Raw genomic sequence first — 19044 nt, 5'->3', positions numbered from 1 at the left:
AGAATAAAATATATTTTAAGAACATTTCTTTCAATTCATCTGTGTAACTAAATCCACCTAATTCAATAAAGCCTAGAAACTAAAGCTTGTAATTACTGTGCAAGAATTCACAATATGTTCAAACTACGTTTGTGAGTACTCAGAAATCTCAGTTTAAACCTGTCAGAAATTGCATGCAGTCCACATTCACACAAAGAAGTTTCTCTTCTAAACTGTTCAGCTGAAACTTGTCTAGATTTGTCTTTGAAAGGTATAAGTTGCAAGACCAGATTTTTTTAAATACTATGATGATCTCATTTTAAAAATACAGTTTATGTTGGGGGCTTTTTTTCATTCTTCAGCACTCACGTTTCCCACCACTGGAGGCTCTTTAGGACAAAATTTGATGTGCCACACATAAAAAGTTTGATTATTTGATGAAATTTAACCCTGCACACATGTTAAGAACCACATATTGAAAAACATACGTATGAGAAAGCTATAAAATCGAAATACTCTTGTAGGCACCCATTTCTGAAAGAGGGGGAAGGACAGGGCATGAGTCTGTGCCAGTTAGGGCTAATGTGAGGATTTTTTTTAAAGTATTTAAGCATTTTATCCCAAATGCCAGAACATATATGTTGTGAATGTACCTATGAGCTATCATCCAGAGATAAAATCTAATTGTATGAAGCCATCAAATCTTTCACAACCAGATAAGAACTGAAATTGGTCCTTCCAATTACCCCAGTTACCAAATTGGTTTAGGAAGAAGCCCACGGTATATGCCAGGAATCTGATGGCAACACATTATTAAAATTTTAAAAATAAATCTAATTTAGGAAAGCTAAAATGCCTTCCAGTATATCCCTTCATGGGAACTCTGCTTGCTCATCTAGCTGGATTAGCAGCTGGGTTACACAGACACTCACACACCCCACGAAGTTGGGGGATGCAACTTGCTCCAGGGACTTCAGGGCAGGGTCTGGATCTCTGTGATTTGAGAGGGAAGCTCAGTGGCAGGGCCAGCAAGCTGAAGAGTGGCTTCCCAGTTACCATTCAGCATAAAAGATGCTCTAGGTCTCTCTAAACTGGCAAATGCTGCAGCACATATTTGATAGCATAAAGTTCTGAATAAGAGAAAACATGTTACATTCCCCTTTGCATCATCTCTCTTGGCTAGGTGGAAAAACCAGAAGGGCCTGTGAGCTTTTGATGTTGTGTTCAGGATCTGCCAGCAACAAATCTAAAATAGTTTAAGCTTACAATAATTATCAGGGAGAACACTGCTTTGTGAGTACCTAATTTTTTTTCCCAGAACAGAAGTAGGCAACAGAGTACCTTGTACTAACAACAAGGTACAAAAGGAGAGAGGGCATAGAGGAGAATAATTCATAAGGCTGAAAGTTCATAAGGTTGGAACAGGCTGTATCTTTTAGCTTTCATGGCCTGTAACCTGCTAAATGTGTGCACCTCTGTGTGAAGTTTGTCTGCCGACATCTTTCAGGCGACAGAAACTCCTTTCCACTTAGTTTTACCTTACACGTTCCATTTTACATGGATCAGGTCCCAGAGGAGTGACTAGGTACTGTCCAATTCTGCCATAACAACATCCTGCAGAAAACCAAAAAATACCCCACCTATAGCCCAGACTTTAAATTGAGCAAATAAACCCATGTGTACAACTACCCAGGTAACACAATACAAAAATTTCCTTCTTCTCCACCTCAAGATTTGTCACTCAAGTCGAAGTCATGCTCAAATACTGGAGCAGAACAAAGGGAAAGAGGGGGATACTGAGGGGTGACACATACTGGGAAATGCCAGGCCTTAGCAATAAAATGGAGCAACATGAAATCATCAGTGCCATTACAGTGGGGGTGAGTGCCTTCCTGAGCCAAGAAACATCTCTGTTTCCCACTCCTCCTGAGACACAGAGGGTGAAATCTGTAAGGAGAATGAAGATGTATTTCTCTCTCCTATTCTAACAATGACAGAATCACAGACTAAACAGAAACATCTATTCTTTTCCTGGGCATCCAGAAAGATTTGGAATAAAAGAGATTAAAAATGAGCTCTCTGTCTCCTTTCAAAAGCACACTTTCTTCCAATGCAGGAATCGACTTCTTGCTGCATCCAAAGAATTCTCTGAGTGCTGCCAGAATGTTACTTACCCAGTACAACATCACTTCACACACTATTTTATAAAGTCCCTGTAAATAAGCCTTTCAGGTTAGAATAGCATACCCAGCTCCACCAACCTTCTAAAATAATTTTCTCATATGATTTCAGTATAGAGGATAATGCTAGGAAATCTGCTGGGTTCTGAAGATTTATAGGCTGAGTACAAAGAGCCAACTTTCAACCATTCTGTCACTTATCTCAGGGAAAGCCTATCACTCAGCTGACCATCTGTTTGCATCTAGCTTTGTTCAAACTACTTCTTAAATCACCTGAAGCAACTTCTCCTTTTGCCAAGGCATGAATTATGAGCAGATCCCCAGATCTTCAGTCACATCACTCCAGGATTTACATGATATATATGTATTTTCAAATATATTACAGCATCAACATAGTTCATGCCATGAACTTCAGTGGACTCTGGATGGGGAGGAAAATCGTGCCTCAAAATATGGTATATACAATTATAACATTTTAAATAAAAAATAAAGCCACATTACTCATCAACTATTGCTAGTTTTTCCTTCTAATAAATAATCTCAAATGTACTTCTCACCTAAAAGTAGCATAACATTACAGGCTTTTTATCCTCCTTTCAAATGTTATTGCAATTAATGTAATTGTTTAGAATTCTTCGAGTGCCCCTTCAGAATGCCACTTAAAGGAGGACTATTACACAATTTCACTTTTCAATTCTCTACCACCAAATTGCATTTGGAACACTTAACACAAAAGCATTCTGTATGTAAGAGTTCTGAAGAAAAACATACTGTACAACTACTGTACAATAACTTTACTGAATACATTCCATATAATTTTGGGAAATATTTTAATCTATAAAAACAACACATGAAGAATAAATGATGTGACATTTTGAATTCCTTTAAGAAATAAATGTTCAACTTTTTACCCCAAACAAAACCAATCTTATCAGATATAAACACAGCACCTAAAGTGCCAAATCCATCCCTAAAATTATTTTTATAAAGATATATAGAAAATATATACAGTCTTACCTAAAGATATAATATTGATATAACGGTACAGAAAGCATATAGAAAATATATTGCACATAATTAAATAACAGGCACACATTATAAACATACTGGGTTTTTAGCTTTATACATATTGTGCATAGTTCATAAATACATACCAAAATCTCAGTGCTAGTTGGTATAACAATATTACTTTTCCCTGAGAATAAAACCCAATGTTTGCATTTACAAAGGAATTTTAACTCAAATACTTTAAAGTAAAAAAGCTTAAAGGCTAAGCAAAAAGCATTCTGAAGCTGATCCCAGTCTTCTCTAATTTCTTGCCAATAACAATAGCCTATTCTAATTTCTCACTACAACAATGCCTTGCTTTAGCTAAATATAATTCATATCACTTACCCGCTCCTCGTAAGAAACAGCAGTTATTTTTCCTAGCAGCACTCTTCCTAAATTCATCTTCACTTAATATGGAAAAAGCATTTCCTTAACACGTCGGCTTCTCAAAGATTAAACTCAAAAATTCAACGCTGTTCCATGCCTGTACATGCCAGTAAAGTTTAAAGGCATTTCACATGAAGTTCTATTTTACTCCCTTTATGTTACCAATAGCAACAGGCCAATGCAGGAAGCTGTGGTTCGTCAGGGATTCAGATTAGATCTCAATTATCTCTCACCAGAAAAGCTCGATCATTTTATATAAATCATGCTGATTGTATTTGAGAACGTTTGCTATAACAAACCAGGAAAATAAAACGATGCTGAACCCTATGGTAGTCCTGTATTCAATAAAACAGATTTCTAAGACAGTTTCCAAAAAAACACTAGTTAATCACCCTAACATTAGTTAGAGAAACATTTACATAGTAAATCACTATTTTCAGAGGTTTACATAATGCATGCCAGAACAAAATAGGACCTCAAATAGTCCATTCTGCTTAACTTTTCAGTGCTTAATACTGTAAACTGCACATAAAAATCTGCAATACAAGGAGACTTGGAGCATTTCATTAAACCTAGGAGTAGCCTCTTGTCACTAAAGACAAAATTCTTCTTGCAGAAACCAACTTCTATTCTGCCCTTCCTCCCTCAGGACCTGAACCTGTGCTCAGCTGATGTCAAGAGAGTTCTGTGCACAGAGCCTGAGGAACAGAGAGCAAAAGAGGCTCCTTGCAATGAAAGAGGGAAGTGCAATTCACTTGCCTGTGACAGCGGTGTCTTCAAGAGACTCTATATGGAAAGTACAGCATTTCAGGAAGTTTGCTGCTGTCCACAACTCTGACAGTACCTAAATCATTCACTGCTGTTATTTTTAAAGCAATCAGAACACAATTTTCTGCTAAAAATAAACACCAGAATGGCAATCCGGGAGTGATTATTGGGCATTTTTATGCCAGTGGGATGTCCTTAAGCCCTAGGTGGACGTGCTAGTAGTCATTTAGGAAAGAGGAACTTTCTCCCTTGTTCAGTACAGCATGTGGAACCCCCCACAGCCCTGCAGTTCCTAGGCTGAGCCCCTAATACAGAAACCACCCTGCGAAAAAGGCAAATGCTATTTGGAACTTACAAAGAGAGAAAATGAGAAAAGAGAGGAGCCCTTACTCAATATTTCATGGTGAGACTGATTTGCTACATCCAATATGTAAAAGCCTGCACATCTTTTCATTTTGCACTTAGGATGAAGAGACTTGGCTAACAGAAAAACTTAATCTTCTCAATTTAATTTAGAGTGATCAGGGAAGAAATTTAATTCCCTTGCAGATGAAGCCTATTCTAACTAGAATTTTAGAGACATAAGCCAATTGCTGTGATGGAAAGTTAATTTTTTGATTGATTACTTGTTTGAACAGGCACACCACTGCAGTTTGGAATGCTCCTACAAGCATTTAATACCATGACAAATGCAATGGAAACAAATGGGTGGGTAGACAGGAGGAAATGTCTTTTAAAAACTACAAATTACACCCTCCATTATTCTAGGATTTCAGAAGCAAGTGCCCTATGGTTCTTGCACAGAACAGTTTTACTGTGTGTGGAAAAGTATTCAAAATGTGCAACTTCATAAAGAAAAAATGTCAGAGCTGTTTAAATACTGCATTTTGTTTGACACTAAACCAAGTGGGATGCAGAATATATTTTCATTGTCAATACTTTAATCAAATAGCAACAATATTACAAATAATCAGGTGCATAATAATCACAATCAGAAGGGCTTGAAGAACTTTCCTGTGAACACCCCTTTGGGGTAACACAAAACATGATTTTTATCAATAGCACTTACACTTAACACCCAACCTAAATCCCCTAGGAATCATCTGGAAAGACCAGAAGTACTTGTACAATTTTAACATTGGTTAAAACTGTACAAGTATAGTCTCTCACAGGTGAGAATGTTACCCATAGGAAGGAATAAGAGAAAACTGACCCCACATGCAACAGTGGGATGTAGCTGCAACACCAGCAGCTCACTGGAGCAACTGCAGTGAACATTGCTGGGAACACTGTGGATGGGCAATGTTTTACACATTCTAGGCACTGTAAACCTAATAATCCCTTCCTTTAAACAGACGTGAAGAATTGTTGATTTTGTTTCGCTGAACTAAGCATTACAAGTCCCCATTTTTTCCATACAACAGCTCTACCAACGCTGAAAAATAAGCTCTAGCAATTAGGCAGCAGCAGCAGCTAATGATCATGGCTATGAAGTGTCATGTGGCACTGAAAGCCCTTTAAAAAATTCATATCCCTCTACATTTTCACAGCTTATTTCAGCAGCTACAGATATAAAATCTTGTGATTTTGAGTAGCAGATTTGTAAATTGGGCAGGCAACTCAGAGGTCAAAGGTCAAAAGCAGGAGGAGTGCTAATTTGCAAAGCTATTAATGGGAAGTGTTAAAATATGGTACAACAGCTTTAAAAGCCTTATTCAGCTCCACCAAAGACGACATTTGTAAACCCACATCCATCTGCTTAAGAGCTAAACTGTGGGAAGGGGGAGCGACCCCAGATAAGGTTGATCTGTTTTTCTCTCCTACCCTCCCTCCACTTCCTGCTCATATTTGCTTTTGTACATTTGTTTTCAGAGCAGAAAAAGCTGAAGAGAAAGACCGAATGACAGGGAGCCTGCATAAGTTTTAACTTGTCAGAAGATTAATGGGATTTATTATAGCCCTGACTCCTAAAAGAAGAAAACACACACAAAAACCACCAGGCAACCAGAGAGTGGCAATCCCCTGGACCAGCTCCTCATCACAGAGAGTCCTAAACTAAATGAGACATTGGCAGAATGCAACACCAAAAAACTTAAATCTCATCAAGTATTTATTTTTTTTAATGTCATATTAAAGTAACAACTACTTGCATGACAGACACATTGTAAGAATATGATTTAGCTCACTGATCCCCAGTTACTGAAATAAAAAGCAGAAGCATCAAAAAGGCTACACATAAATTAAGAAAACTCTGCCATAAAATAAAATGTTTTTTCCCCCAATTCTCCAAATTTTCTGTAATCTGTCTAAATATATTTTTGTCAATGATTTGTCAGCTACTCAACAATAAACAGACCCCATATGTGCTACTGATGAGCAGAGGAAAGATTCTCTCCTTTACAACATTGTGGATTCCCTCTATGAATTTTGAAATAAGAGCCCTTCCTATTCCAGTGCAATATTAACAAAACTATTTTGAATCCAAACTAGCTGGAACTTGCTGGTGTATAAATAAGTGAAGTACAAGCTGCCTTGTCAGACACTGAGACTTCCCTCACAGTAAATCCTGCAAAGCAAAGGGAATGATGCAAACCACTGCTCCAGTGCCCTCTGCTGTCTGCCACACTGCTCACACTCCTGTGCACATTCACAAGTACTAAGTTCAAGGTTTGCCATCCAGAAATTCACACTAAAAAAAAAAAAAATCTAATTCTATGAGCCATATTTTAAAGCTTGAAAAATAATTCTCCATGACTGCTAAATGAAAATTGAAAAACTGTACTTTTGCAAAAATGTTTGTGAACAATTCCTGGTTTTATTTTCCCCTTCTGTTGATCAACATTTTAAGACAACTGAATTCTCTCCAATAATAAAAATATGCAGAAACAGCGTCACTTGCACATCCAAATGGAAGGTAACTTGAAGTCCAACAGTAAACTAAATTTAAACTGCATATTAAAGAGGATATGATTAAGTGACAGATCACTGAAACACATTTAGTCACTTCTGAATTTCCTACTACTGATGTAGCCCCTAAAAATTAATAGATTTTGAGGAAATCAATGTAAAAGTTAGAATGAAAATTACTATATTTTAAGTAAATAATGCATATAATATTTTACCCATGCTTTGCAATTATTTATTTCCCTCCTGATTTTAAAATATGAAAATTTTGCTGCCATACTTTTAGCATTTAAGACAATTTTATGCTGATATGTATATAAATAGAAAGAATAAGACTATAATGTCAAAATTTGATAACAGAGCTAGTATGTTTACTAGGAAAATAAGTGTTTTCTGAGCAACAACAAGCCAAAACTGATCTAAGTCTCTACACCTCAGAAATTTTGTATTCTATAAATACCTTTCATTTATTTTCAGTTATTCTAATAACTCACACCATCTGGATTCTGTTTTATTGGATAAAATTCCAGATGGAAGAAGAAAAATCCCTTTATCTGCACAAGTTTTAAAAAAGCACTGTAACAATTACAAGGTAACATATCTATAAAGACATTTTTGCTTTACGGAAACACGTGCAAGTATAATAAAAATTAAGTGAAAGGTTTATAAAAAAAGAGAAATATCAGTTTATCTACTACACTCACTTTAAAAACAATACAATGCTGCAAAAGAACTTTAAACATGGCTAGAAAAATGGTGTACTCTTAATTTTATAACAGCTTATAAAGAAAGTCAACTTAAATACTTATACTTACGAACTTTGTCTCTTTAAAACCTCATTGAATCCTGAGAAGCATAATTTATCATATTTCACTGCAAGATTTCTTAGTTTGGAAGGCTACTCATTAAACCATATTCCTGTTTTCTGCTCGCTTTAGACAAACAAAACTTTATACTTACAGACACTTGACTATCAGTAAAAGTTTTCTCCATGTATAAATGGTTTAATATCTCATTGTTAACAAACAGCCCCTTCAACTTTATTATTACGCTCTTTCTGAACACAGATTTACTTCTTCCAGAGTCCAGTAAAAAAATGAGGCTTCTCTGCCTGCTGCCCTATCAACACCTCTCCCATTCTCCTCCCTCCCCGGCACATTCCCCGCCCTCAGTACTGGTTCTGTATCTTCTCATCAAAAGGAACAGGCAGCTTTCAAAATGGTGTTTAGGCAGGTCCTGTGCAACAATAAAGCTTCTGTAAAGACAACAGCCCTGCTGAGGAATCTGCTAATGTAAAATACATTCACTGAGGGCCTACAGGACTCTGTCCTAAAGGTTTGTCCAAACTTGTTTCAGCATTGAGTCAACATCGCTTTCTCATCCAAAGTATTCCCTTTTTAATACATTCCCCTTTGATGAGCATATTACCTGAATGAAGAGAGCCACCAATCTCTACTAAAAATAATTAAAATATAATCTAAAAATACTTTTTAAAAAATACTGTTAAAACATGTAAGACTCACAGCAAACTTCTTGCAGTTTCTGGCATGTAGGTACGTGTCCTGGAGTGATTACAATCACATGTATGCAGATTGTGCAACCTATCTCATCCTACCACAACTCTCTGTGTTCTTGTGAGTAAGCAGAGCATTGGCATTTACGAGGATCATGTTCCAAGTGAAACATTACTCTCGTAATTTTCAATACCACACCTACTCTCCAGACAGACCTGCAATATCTGTGCACTTTCAGAAAAAAAATGCATGCCCTTTCTGCCCAAAAATAATCCTTAAACATCATCCTTCAGCAGTTCCTTTGTCCAGAGGGAAGTTGAGGATGGGCTTTTCACTTTTGAGTTTTAGAAGTACCAGTGAAATGTTTTAATGATTTACTAGTGAATAAAAAATGCTAGTAAGTAAATAAAAAGCTTCTAATAAAAGTTCTAGCTGACTCCTTTTTGTTTCTGTAGTTTCACTGGACAGATAAATGCATGAGGACAGTGAAAATTAGGTGGTACAAACTCCTACCCAAAATCCCAGCAGTTTAAGTGTAAGTGAAAATCAGAAACAATTTGCAGATGCTGTCAATATGTGCTGTATGCATTTTGTGATTATGCTCTAGAAATACCAATCCAGTGCACTCAGTAAAGCCTTAAAAACATCAACCAGGTCATCACAGAGCAAAAACCCCTCCTTAGTCATTATTTTGTCATTGTGTCAAAAGACACACCAGGTAACAGGAAGAGCAGCGAGGGAGGGCAGGGATGGAGAGACACCAAACCAGTCAGGCAGTTCCTCATTCCCACTCGTTCCTGGAGCTGCCTGGACAATCTCAGCAGCAGCAGCAGCAGCAGCAGTTCTGGGCAGGGCAGTGGCTAGAGCCATCCTCACAGCACTGCAGCACAAACAGGGAATGTTCCCAGTGCCCAGGGCAGGCACCAGCGCCAGCAGGTACTGCAGCCCTTCACAACAACCTCACAGCAAGGGAAAGGCAGCACAGCTCCTGTGCCAAGAGGACACCACAGTTCCACAGGCAGGGAAAGGCACTGTCCACCCTCACGTCTCTGCACACAATCAGTTCAGAACATGAGTTTATCAAACCCAGGATTGTGTTTCCAGTAGTGGCCACACACGGAAGCCTACCAACGAGCAGCACAGGGCAAGGTATCAGACATTTCCCTGATGACATGCTCCCAGACTCCAGGTATTTTTAGTTCAAGAGATTTCCTGAACCTGGTGTGGCTTGTCTCCTTAATAATCCCCAGTGGCTCTCTTTTCCAAATACTTGTCCACTTTCCCTCCAGGACATGCAAATTTCTTGCATCCACAGCACTCAGTGGTGAGGCATCCCACAGACCAGCTCACCTCCCACATGAACAGTCGTGTTCTCCTGTTTGTTTTGCTCCTGGCTCCAGCTATCTTTAATTAATGGTGTCAACTTCTTGTCCCGAAGGAGATGAGCAATCAATCCCAACTACTTTTCCTATGCCACTCATGATTTTCCACTCTTCCTTACACTTTTCTAAATCTTTTCTTCTTCTAATATATCAGAACATTTTAAAATAAAGAGACCAGGTATGGAAAAACAAACCACAGTTGTATGCACTGGAATCATCTATTCCTTCTGTAATATTCAGTAATACAGGATTTTGCTTCATTGCTACTGTACTGAGCTGCTGTTTACATGCAACTCTCCCTTATAACTCAAAGACCTCACTTCTGAGAAGAAACAGTCTGCTGAGAAACATATATATCATTTGTTATATGAAGCTAGAGCTATTTTGCCTCATTTGTTTTACTTTACATTTATCTGCATACATTTTCATCTGCCATTTTGTTGCCCAGTCATTCAGACTTATAAAAGCAGCCTGGTCTCATCTACAGAGACTGCTCTCATCCTCATTACCTGGAGTAACTTCACCTCACTGCTCACCTTCTTGGGAGGAGCCTTAAAAGATGCCCTTGAATCAACAAATGTAATATAAGAAACTGCAGCAAGAATCAGCCTTAAGCGGCAAATAGTCCTGCATTTCAGAATCAGTGCAGTAAATAGTGGCATTATTCTGCCTTAATGTCACATGCCTCAGACCCAGAAGAGGGAACAGCTTCAGTTCAAAGAGAGCGAGCCACATTTTTGAAGAATGCTAGGTTAGGGAGAAAGACACGCCTGAGAGGTTGTCAACCTAACAAGAGCTCCATTTGTATGAGCATTGACAGTTCTGTCACTGCTCAAGGAAACCAGAACCAAAACAACAGAGCCAAGCCAAATCCCAGTATCTTACACTGCTGAGCTAAGGAATGCAACCCCTCTGTAGCTTCAGGTGGTTACTTGAACTTGCTCATCCTGTCTGATCCTTGTAGTTCCACAAACTGCAGAGGTATTTACAGTCTGTGAATTCACCTGTGTCCCTTTAATCACACATCTTAAGAATAGCAGTACTGGCTACTAAAAGAAATTTAATTTATACAGAATACAAGTCTATCTCTAGTACCTGAAAGCACATATTGTGTCTCTGGCTCTGTGGGAGAAATGGGCTTGTGCTGGAGAGCCAAGCCTGGAGCCAGTAAAGCTGGGACAGCACGTGTAGTATTTCCTCTGACCCCATCGAAAGGAGGAATGATGAATCTGATTCCATGTTCTTAGAAGGCTAATTTATTATTTTATGATCTATATTATATATACTAAACTATACTAAAGAATAGAGAAAGGATACCTACAGAAGGCTAGAAGATACTAAAGAAAAACTCGTGACTCTCTCCTCAGAGTCTGACACAGCCTGACTGTGATTGGTCATTAAGTCAACACAATTCACATGTTGGATAAACAATCTCCAACCACATTCCAAAGCAGCAAAACACAGGAGAAGCAAATGAGATAATATTGTTTTCCTTTTTCTCTGTGGCTTCTCAGTTTCCCAGGAGAAAAATCCTGGGCAAAGGGATTTTTTCAGAAAATGTGATGGTGACAAGCACTTGAGTGGCAGGGTCAGACAATCTACTGATTGCCTCCTCAAGGAGAAATTTCTCTATACTTTCCCAACTGCCTTTGCACATATGGGGACCTAATTCCCTAAGGAATCCATCCTAGGCAACACTGTCGGTTTCTTCTCAAGCACCACAGCATGGGGTGAGCATTGCTGTGATGAGCACTGCCCTTATGCACCTCACAAAAAAAGCAGAGATGAGATCCAGCTCTCAGCACATTCTCTGACTACTCTGCTTCTTACATGCAAATTTAAATGGCAAACTTCTCCCGAATCTGAAGTAAAGAAAATAACCCAAAAGCAGGAGAAAACAGTAAACAGTAACATGACTGAAGGATTTTCATTTCACCAATTGAAGTAACAGAAAATAAATCCCATTATTCTGAGTATCTGGGATAAAAAAGCACAGTTTAACATTCTGGATTGTATGTAGAAATAAGTACCTCAAATTCACAATAAAGAGGTTGCACACAACTGTGTTGATCTGTTGACCAACCCACCTTTGTCAGATACTGCAAAACAGTGTCAGGAGCACAAAAACTTTCCATGAAAAAGTCTATAGATGTAAAATTATGGTATAGTATAAAATACCAGCAAAAACCTAACAGTAATGCTAGAGCACAATCTGTGAAGAAAAATAAAATGCATACTACTAGCATGATGTTTCCTTCTTCAAAGAGATATAAATAAACTACCTGATAAGATCCCACATACCAAAGGAAAAACCTGAGGATGATTCTCTGGCGAAGGCTGGAGAGTCTGAAATTCTTAATAGAGCAGTCTAGAGAAGCAAATGTGAAACCAAGTGATGCTGGACAGCATGGCAGCCCAGAGAGTGCAATCCCCCATGTCCTGGCTGTGTTTCGCTGACCAGCACAGCTGTGTGGCCACTGTGCAGCCCAGCAGGTGAACAACTCCAGCCAGGACTGCTCAGCACAGGGACTGAACAAAGCAGAAAAATGCCTGGCACAAACCACTGGATGTTTCACTGATCAGCTCCAGGAGCACATCAGTAATTCAAAGTAGAACCATCAGTGTGTAATGCCATGACTGACTTGCTATTTCATCACTATTTACAGGCAGACATCATGGTCAGCAGGAGGGTTTGAGCCAGTTTAGTGAGGGAGTCTGAAATCACTAAGCACACCTCTCACTGCTCCAAAAGCAGTGCAAAGGGTAAAGAGAAACAAGAACCTCATCTGTGGGCAGAGATCCATGAAGCTTCCAAGACAGCAGCCTCAGGGGCTGCTCAGTGTTAGCACTCAGACTGCAGAGTACCCACACATGAGACTGGATTAAACCTTTAGGAACTCATTATCAGCATGCTAAAATACAATACTGCCCTTTACATACAAGAATTGAGATTTTTTTCATGTGTGCACTGTTATTTCACAATTGGCCTTTCCTCCCCCTTTCATGAAAGCTGACAGCAAAACTGCCAATTGGTTGGTTATATCTTAGATAAAAATTTGGACAAAATATTACCAAAGATGCAGTTCTTAAAGTGGATACACAGTAGAACATATTTTTTAACTAATTGATGAAATTTGAGATAAAACTATACATTCTTTTCAAATTTTGAATTCACTGTGAAAAGCTGAGAATGAAGAGGCCTCTTGATTTAAAACATGTACTTATACTTGCCATAGTGGTGGCATTGTGGCCATGGTGATGATCTAAGAACATTAATTAAGCAACCTCTGCAGGGGGAGTTAATACTTTTTATTAGATCATATGAGAGGGTGGGAAAAGTTTGGGGCATGTTTAGATCTTCTTGTCTAATTTTCCTAGTATACTAGTTGGTCTAACATAAGCTAGTATCTCCCTGTGTAAGCTTTGTCTGATTGTTTAAATCAGTCAAACAAAAACAGGTACCCACTTAAAAACTCCTTATTAAGTCAAATGAGCATTTAGGGGGAGTTTTGCCACCCACAGATGCCAAAGCTAATATCCAGCAGAGACATGTCATCCATTAGTATAAAACCTCATACCAAAGAGATGTGCTGTATGCTTTCAAAAAGCAGATGAAATGCAAAAAAGAAGTTGATTCAGTAGAATTAACAAAACAGAAAAAAATCAAGCATTATTATCTATAATAACACCTAATAATACTACATTATTAATGGTTATAATTAAGATGGAACATTCTAACAAAAGCCCTCACACTGATTTTTAAAAAGAATACATGATACATTCCAACTTTGAAAACATAACTAAACTCTAGAAATTTGATACAACAAATGTTATTTATAATATAAAATATAGCTTTAAGCTTTCCTAAACAAGATGAGAACAAGAAGAAAGGCTGCAACAGCCATCTTTTCTTGTCCTGATACTGAATTCAAAGAATTAAATCATCTTTAATTTTAAAAGTATCTCTGCATTAAATGATTATTTAACAATACTTACAGAATTTGACACTTGTTTCCCTAAGAGATTAATATCTCTCATTATACTACTCTGCCCTATTTTTAACCACAGAGAAATATGAAAAGTACAAGTACCAAAATTATTTTCAGGAAAAAACAGCTTTGAATGCTCTTGGTGAAGAGGAACCTAAATTTTTTGACTTCAAGAAAATACTGCAAGGTTCCCCCATTTTTACAGACGTCAACAAAAATTAAAAGATGAGTGGAATGGCTACAGTTGAAAGTATTACCAAAACTGGTGATGAATAGAAGAATTACAATAACTGTGCTTAAGGTAAATTTTTACATAGGTAGTGATCTACTGTCTGCAGTCTCACAGAGACACCTTTAACTTGTTCATAAATTTATAAACATCTTTTCCAGAACAGAATTGTGCAAGAGGATGAGAGTAGTGGCATTTATCTACAGGAAAGAAAAGTGGGAAGAAAGACAGGATCACACCCTCTCATTAAGCCAAATATTAAATAATCATAAGGTACTTTTAGCTTAAGTTACACCTTGAAAATATGAATCAGCAAATATGGTAAAAAGTAAAATTGGTGCAAATCACAGATTGTTAACATGTTTTTTAATAGACACTACTTCATAACAACAAATTATTCACATAGGAAAATTTATTGCTAGATAAAAGATAAATCTGTTATTAACAAAAACAGGTTTCTTGTAATTTAATAAAGAAAATTTTCTAAATACATTTCTTGTGAAAACAACATAACTAGGGTACATACTAGACATGCTCGTTTTCTGAATTCAGTTCCAATTTAAAGACTAATTAATCATAATCAGACCTGCTGTGAACAAGCACAATTTCCACAGATCAGAAATAAAATTGGGCATTTTCTGTTTTGTGAGACATTCTCCCTACCACAATTATAGCACAAATGCACCATTAATTTTCCACTCTCGTCCCGTCTCGATCCCTGCATTTTAAAAAAAATCTTGTATACAGTTTCTATCAGCAAAAACAGCACCTAGATGTTAATCCTACAAACTTGTCTGGTTTTTTCTATGTATAATACAGCTTTTGCAGTTAAGAGGAAAACATTTAAGGAGGGGCAACTATACCATTAATTCTAATCTTACAAGAATTCTGTATGTGCACATATAGCCAGAAGTAATCTAACAAGTTAAAAGAGAAAGTGACATTTTCTCATGAAATCATGTTTTTATTTATTAAAATATCTATGAGAATATGCTGTATTCTTTGACAGATAGTTTTAAAAATAAATAAATAACAAATTTCAAAGAAATCACGCCACCTTATGGCAGCAGTCAGCAACACTGACAGCTGCTGCTTCACACACTGCTCATACTTCACCAAAAAATCCAAATACAGCCTTTTTAGACCTGTAAGCAATGAACAGTGTTCATCAAATGCCCATAAAAGAAACTCCATGGAACCCACTTACACTGCTCAATTCAGAAGATTAATTTGGATGCCAGCAGGAATCAAACCCACAAGCTCAAAGAAGCATATTAACTTCCAAATTTCATGTTTGGATTATTACTTTATCCAGTCTGCCAAGACAACTGAAAAGAACACAAAAGCAAGCAAGTAGCCTATACAATACACTCATGGTCATTATTCCAAAGGTGGAGTCTCTAAGAATTTCCTGCTATTGTTATTTCCTCTTCCACCGCCCCTAAATAGACGGCCTGAAATAAACTAAACATGTACTAACAACATTATGTTCTACCCCACATAGTGTAAGAGTACTTGGGACAAGTGCTGAAGCAGCAGTGTTGAAGTTTGAACCAAAATTAAAACATGCCAACATTATTTTATTTTGACATACAAAGCTTTTTAAATTCTTCTCTGGATTGCTGTTTCTCCTGGTGGCTAGGATATCTGGGATATCATTCTTTTACAGCATGCAGAGCAAAAAAAAAGATTTCAAAGAAAAAAGAAGTAGCTGGACAGAGAACAGTCCACACCCACACAGCTACATGTAGTAAGGGCATTCATCCAAATATAGATTTGAATTCAGACCATTCCTTTGTCCAGTTCATCTTGTGACCTAGAATGAAAGTTTCCCCTTCCAAAGTAATTCAGTAACGATGAGAACATTGGGACACAGATGGACTCAACCCCTCCTGTTGGTGCTACTTTGTTTACAGTCACTAATTAATACCAGGTAGGACATAATGAGGGGAAAAGGGATCTTTTAGGCCAGTAACTATCATATCTTTCTGAAATTAATGGAAAGTCCCAAGTGCCTGTTTTAATGAATATTTATACAATGTGAAACAGCTCCAACAACAGAAATTAAATTTTATTTTGATGTTTAAAACACCTAAAACATGAGATGTGCAAAAAACATGCATGAAATTTCAATCTGTAAGACTGTGGACAGAACCATGTTTTTCCTGTTGCACGTGAATTGTTAGCACTGGATTCTTTGGTATTCTGAGAGAATTCACTCTTCCTGCAAGCAGAAATTCTGTCAAAACTGGATATAGGTAACAGCAAACTTTTTCAATTTAGAAGAACCACAATTTTCTGATTAAGAAAAATGTAGCTGGATGCCCAAACCCCTTTATCCAGAAGTTCTTGTTGTGTTTAAAGTTATGCAGTTACTGTATTAAAGTTATGAGTGCAAAGAAATTACGTATTTTTTATAACTAGAAAAAAAGTAAGACACTTGAAAGCTTCAGAGAATACAGACCCCTATGAAAAACAAAAAAACAGAAAAACATCTGAGAAATAAGTAATTACAGCTCCTACCTGCATTCCCTAAGCATGCCAGAAGCTCCTCCATATATTCTGCTCCCTAAACATCCACTGCACTGAGCTCCCTTCTCCTTTAGTTCAGTCAGTGAAATGCTGTTCTTCCTACATTTTCCCACAGCAGAAAACTCAGAGTGTCTCCTTCTTCCCTCCTCCCATCTCAAATGCTTTTGAAACACCTCCTTCCCATTTGGAGGGCTCCGTGTGCCACATTCCCACCCTTGCTGAAGTGGTGCAGTATGCATTGCATGGCTCCTGTGCCAAGAGCTCTGCACAGATTTTTGTTTTTTCCAGTCACCAGCCTTCCTCCAAATAAGCAAGGTAAAGGGCTGAGGGAAGAATCTCTGCATCCACCTTCACATCACTGTGGCTCAGGTTTTCCTGAGGAGGCACACTAGGAGTGAAGATATAATGAAGCTATATTCCTACAGTAGAACAGCAGGATGGCTTTTCATCCCTTCTTTTCTCCCAAGCCAGTATGGTTTTGAGAGCCAGACATCAGCTGATGCTAAACCAGATGTAAAATAGCATAATATTACACCTAAAAAGACCCAAAACCACCAAGTTGATTAGGAATTCCCTTTTGTCAACTGCTGTCAAAATTCATCAGCTGAACAAAAACCAGAATATGATGAACATTTGATTTTTCTATATATTATGATACATTCATTTCTGAGACATTATGAACATTTTGATCAGCAAAAGTGTATTGTGTGGATTTACACAGGACCAATTGTAATATGAAAAATAAAGTCAGAATTTCCCACAGAAAGAATGGCCACAATGTAGCCTATTAAAGAAATTTCGAAAAAGGCTGATACCTGAAATCTGTATTCCCCTCACAAAAATGTCATATGATAGTAAATAACTTTACTATACTAATACATTACTAACTTTCTTTCAGCAATTATCAGCATTATCTACTATAAGTTCTCCAAGACTAACTTCTAAATTTGAAGTGAAAGTTCATTACCTCGAGGTCATCCAGAGAGCGAGTAATGCTAAATCGCCTCGATCTTCCAAATGATCTTCGAGCAGAGGAACGTGGAGGAGGAGCCTGATTTAATCCCACTGAATGTCCAAATTTTGCACCCTAAAAACCAGAAAATATATATTAAATTATTTCTTTAATTTTAGTACATTGCTGATCATAGTGAGATCTGAATTTTAAGGAAATGTAACAGGACCAAAATTTCAAAACAAGTTGGTCATTTGCCATGCCCCAGTAAAAAAAATACTAAAATTCATTAAAGTTGACTTTTCCAGTCTCAAGTCAAGTATCTTAAACATTCATCATTAATTTACTGTATTAACATGAGTCATCAGTTAGGTTGCTAAAATGCAAACATACATGTCAATAATAAATGCAAGATGATCCTGGCTCTTTCCTGTCTTAACTGAAAAACATTTAATTACAAAATATGTGTATTTTCTGTAGGAAATTCCCATCCTAAAAATCATCTCACACAGCTTTTCTTGAAACATTTCCCTAAATTTTTAAAAGTCTTATTTTCACTACTCTTTTTTAAAAGCCTTGCTACTGCAAAGTCCAACTTTTGAAATCACACCGTACAAAATTGTAGGGACTTTTGTTCTGAGGAAAGCAACTCCCTCACTTGGATGTTCCATTACTAGAACTGGTGCTGCAATAATTAAATCTGTTTTCTCTCATGTCCATAATCATACTCTTTCTCCCTAAAAAGTTACCAGATGTCTGTTAAGCTACTCAGCATATACATATCAAGTTTATTCCAAATGGCAAAGTGTAAGCTTGAACCTAAAATTAGGCACAGTCAGTGACTGGTGCTAAGCAGATGTACATAAACTCACTACATTACAAAACCTTGTGATTATATGCCTGAAATTTTGGATTCCTTTCACTGTAACATTTAATGTGGGGAAAATTCCTCCCTGACTACTGATGCTTTTTTGCTTTAGAAAATAAAAGACTTTAAATCAGAGCAAATTCCCTTCTATTTCATGTCAGCATCTTTCTTCATTATAGTAAGCTTAAAATATATTTATTAGTACTTTTATAATTGCTCTGCATTTGGCAGATTTGTAATATGTATTAAATTTTCTATTTGTGTTCATTTCTTCCTTTGGGCAAGTTTCTGTGCTCCGAGCTCTGAAATA

General features: G+C 37.2%; 1 protein-coding gene across 3 annotated transcripts in view; it reads right to left on the bottom strand.

The window, feature by feature from the left end:
* The window catches only part of RGS12 (regulator of G protein signaling 12), an 85776-nt gene that overhangs the window by 45570 nt on the left and 21162 nt on the right, over positions 1-19044 (bottom strand). For 2 of the 3 annotated variants that reach the window (XM_030946821.1, XM_030946822.1), the window contains exon 3: positions 17882-18001. In XM_030946821.1, the coding sequence (XP_030802681.1) occupies positions 17882-18001 (120 nt within the window). Of the gene's footprint in view, positions 1-8228; positions 8379-17881; positions 18002-19044 lie in introns of those variants that run through there. The other variant, XM_030946823.1, reaches the window with a different exon arrangement.

Source organism: Camarhynchus parvulus, chromosome 4 (assembly GCF_901933205.1).
Source record: "Camarhynchus parvulus chromosome 4, STF_HiC, whole genome shotgun sequence".
In the NCBI taxonomy this organism is placed as follows: Eukaryota; Metazoa; Chordata; class Aves; order Passeriformes; family Thraupidae; genus Camarhynchus; species Camarhynchus parvulus.
This window is presented reverse-complemented; position numbering and strand designations above follow the sequence as displayed.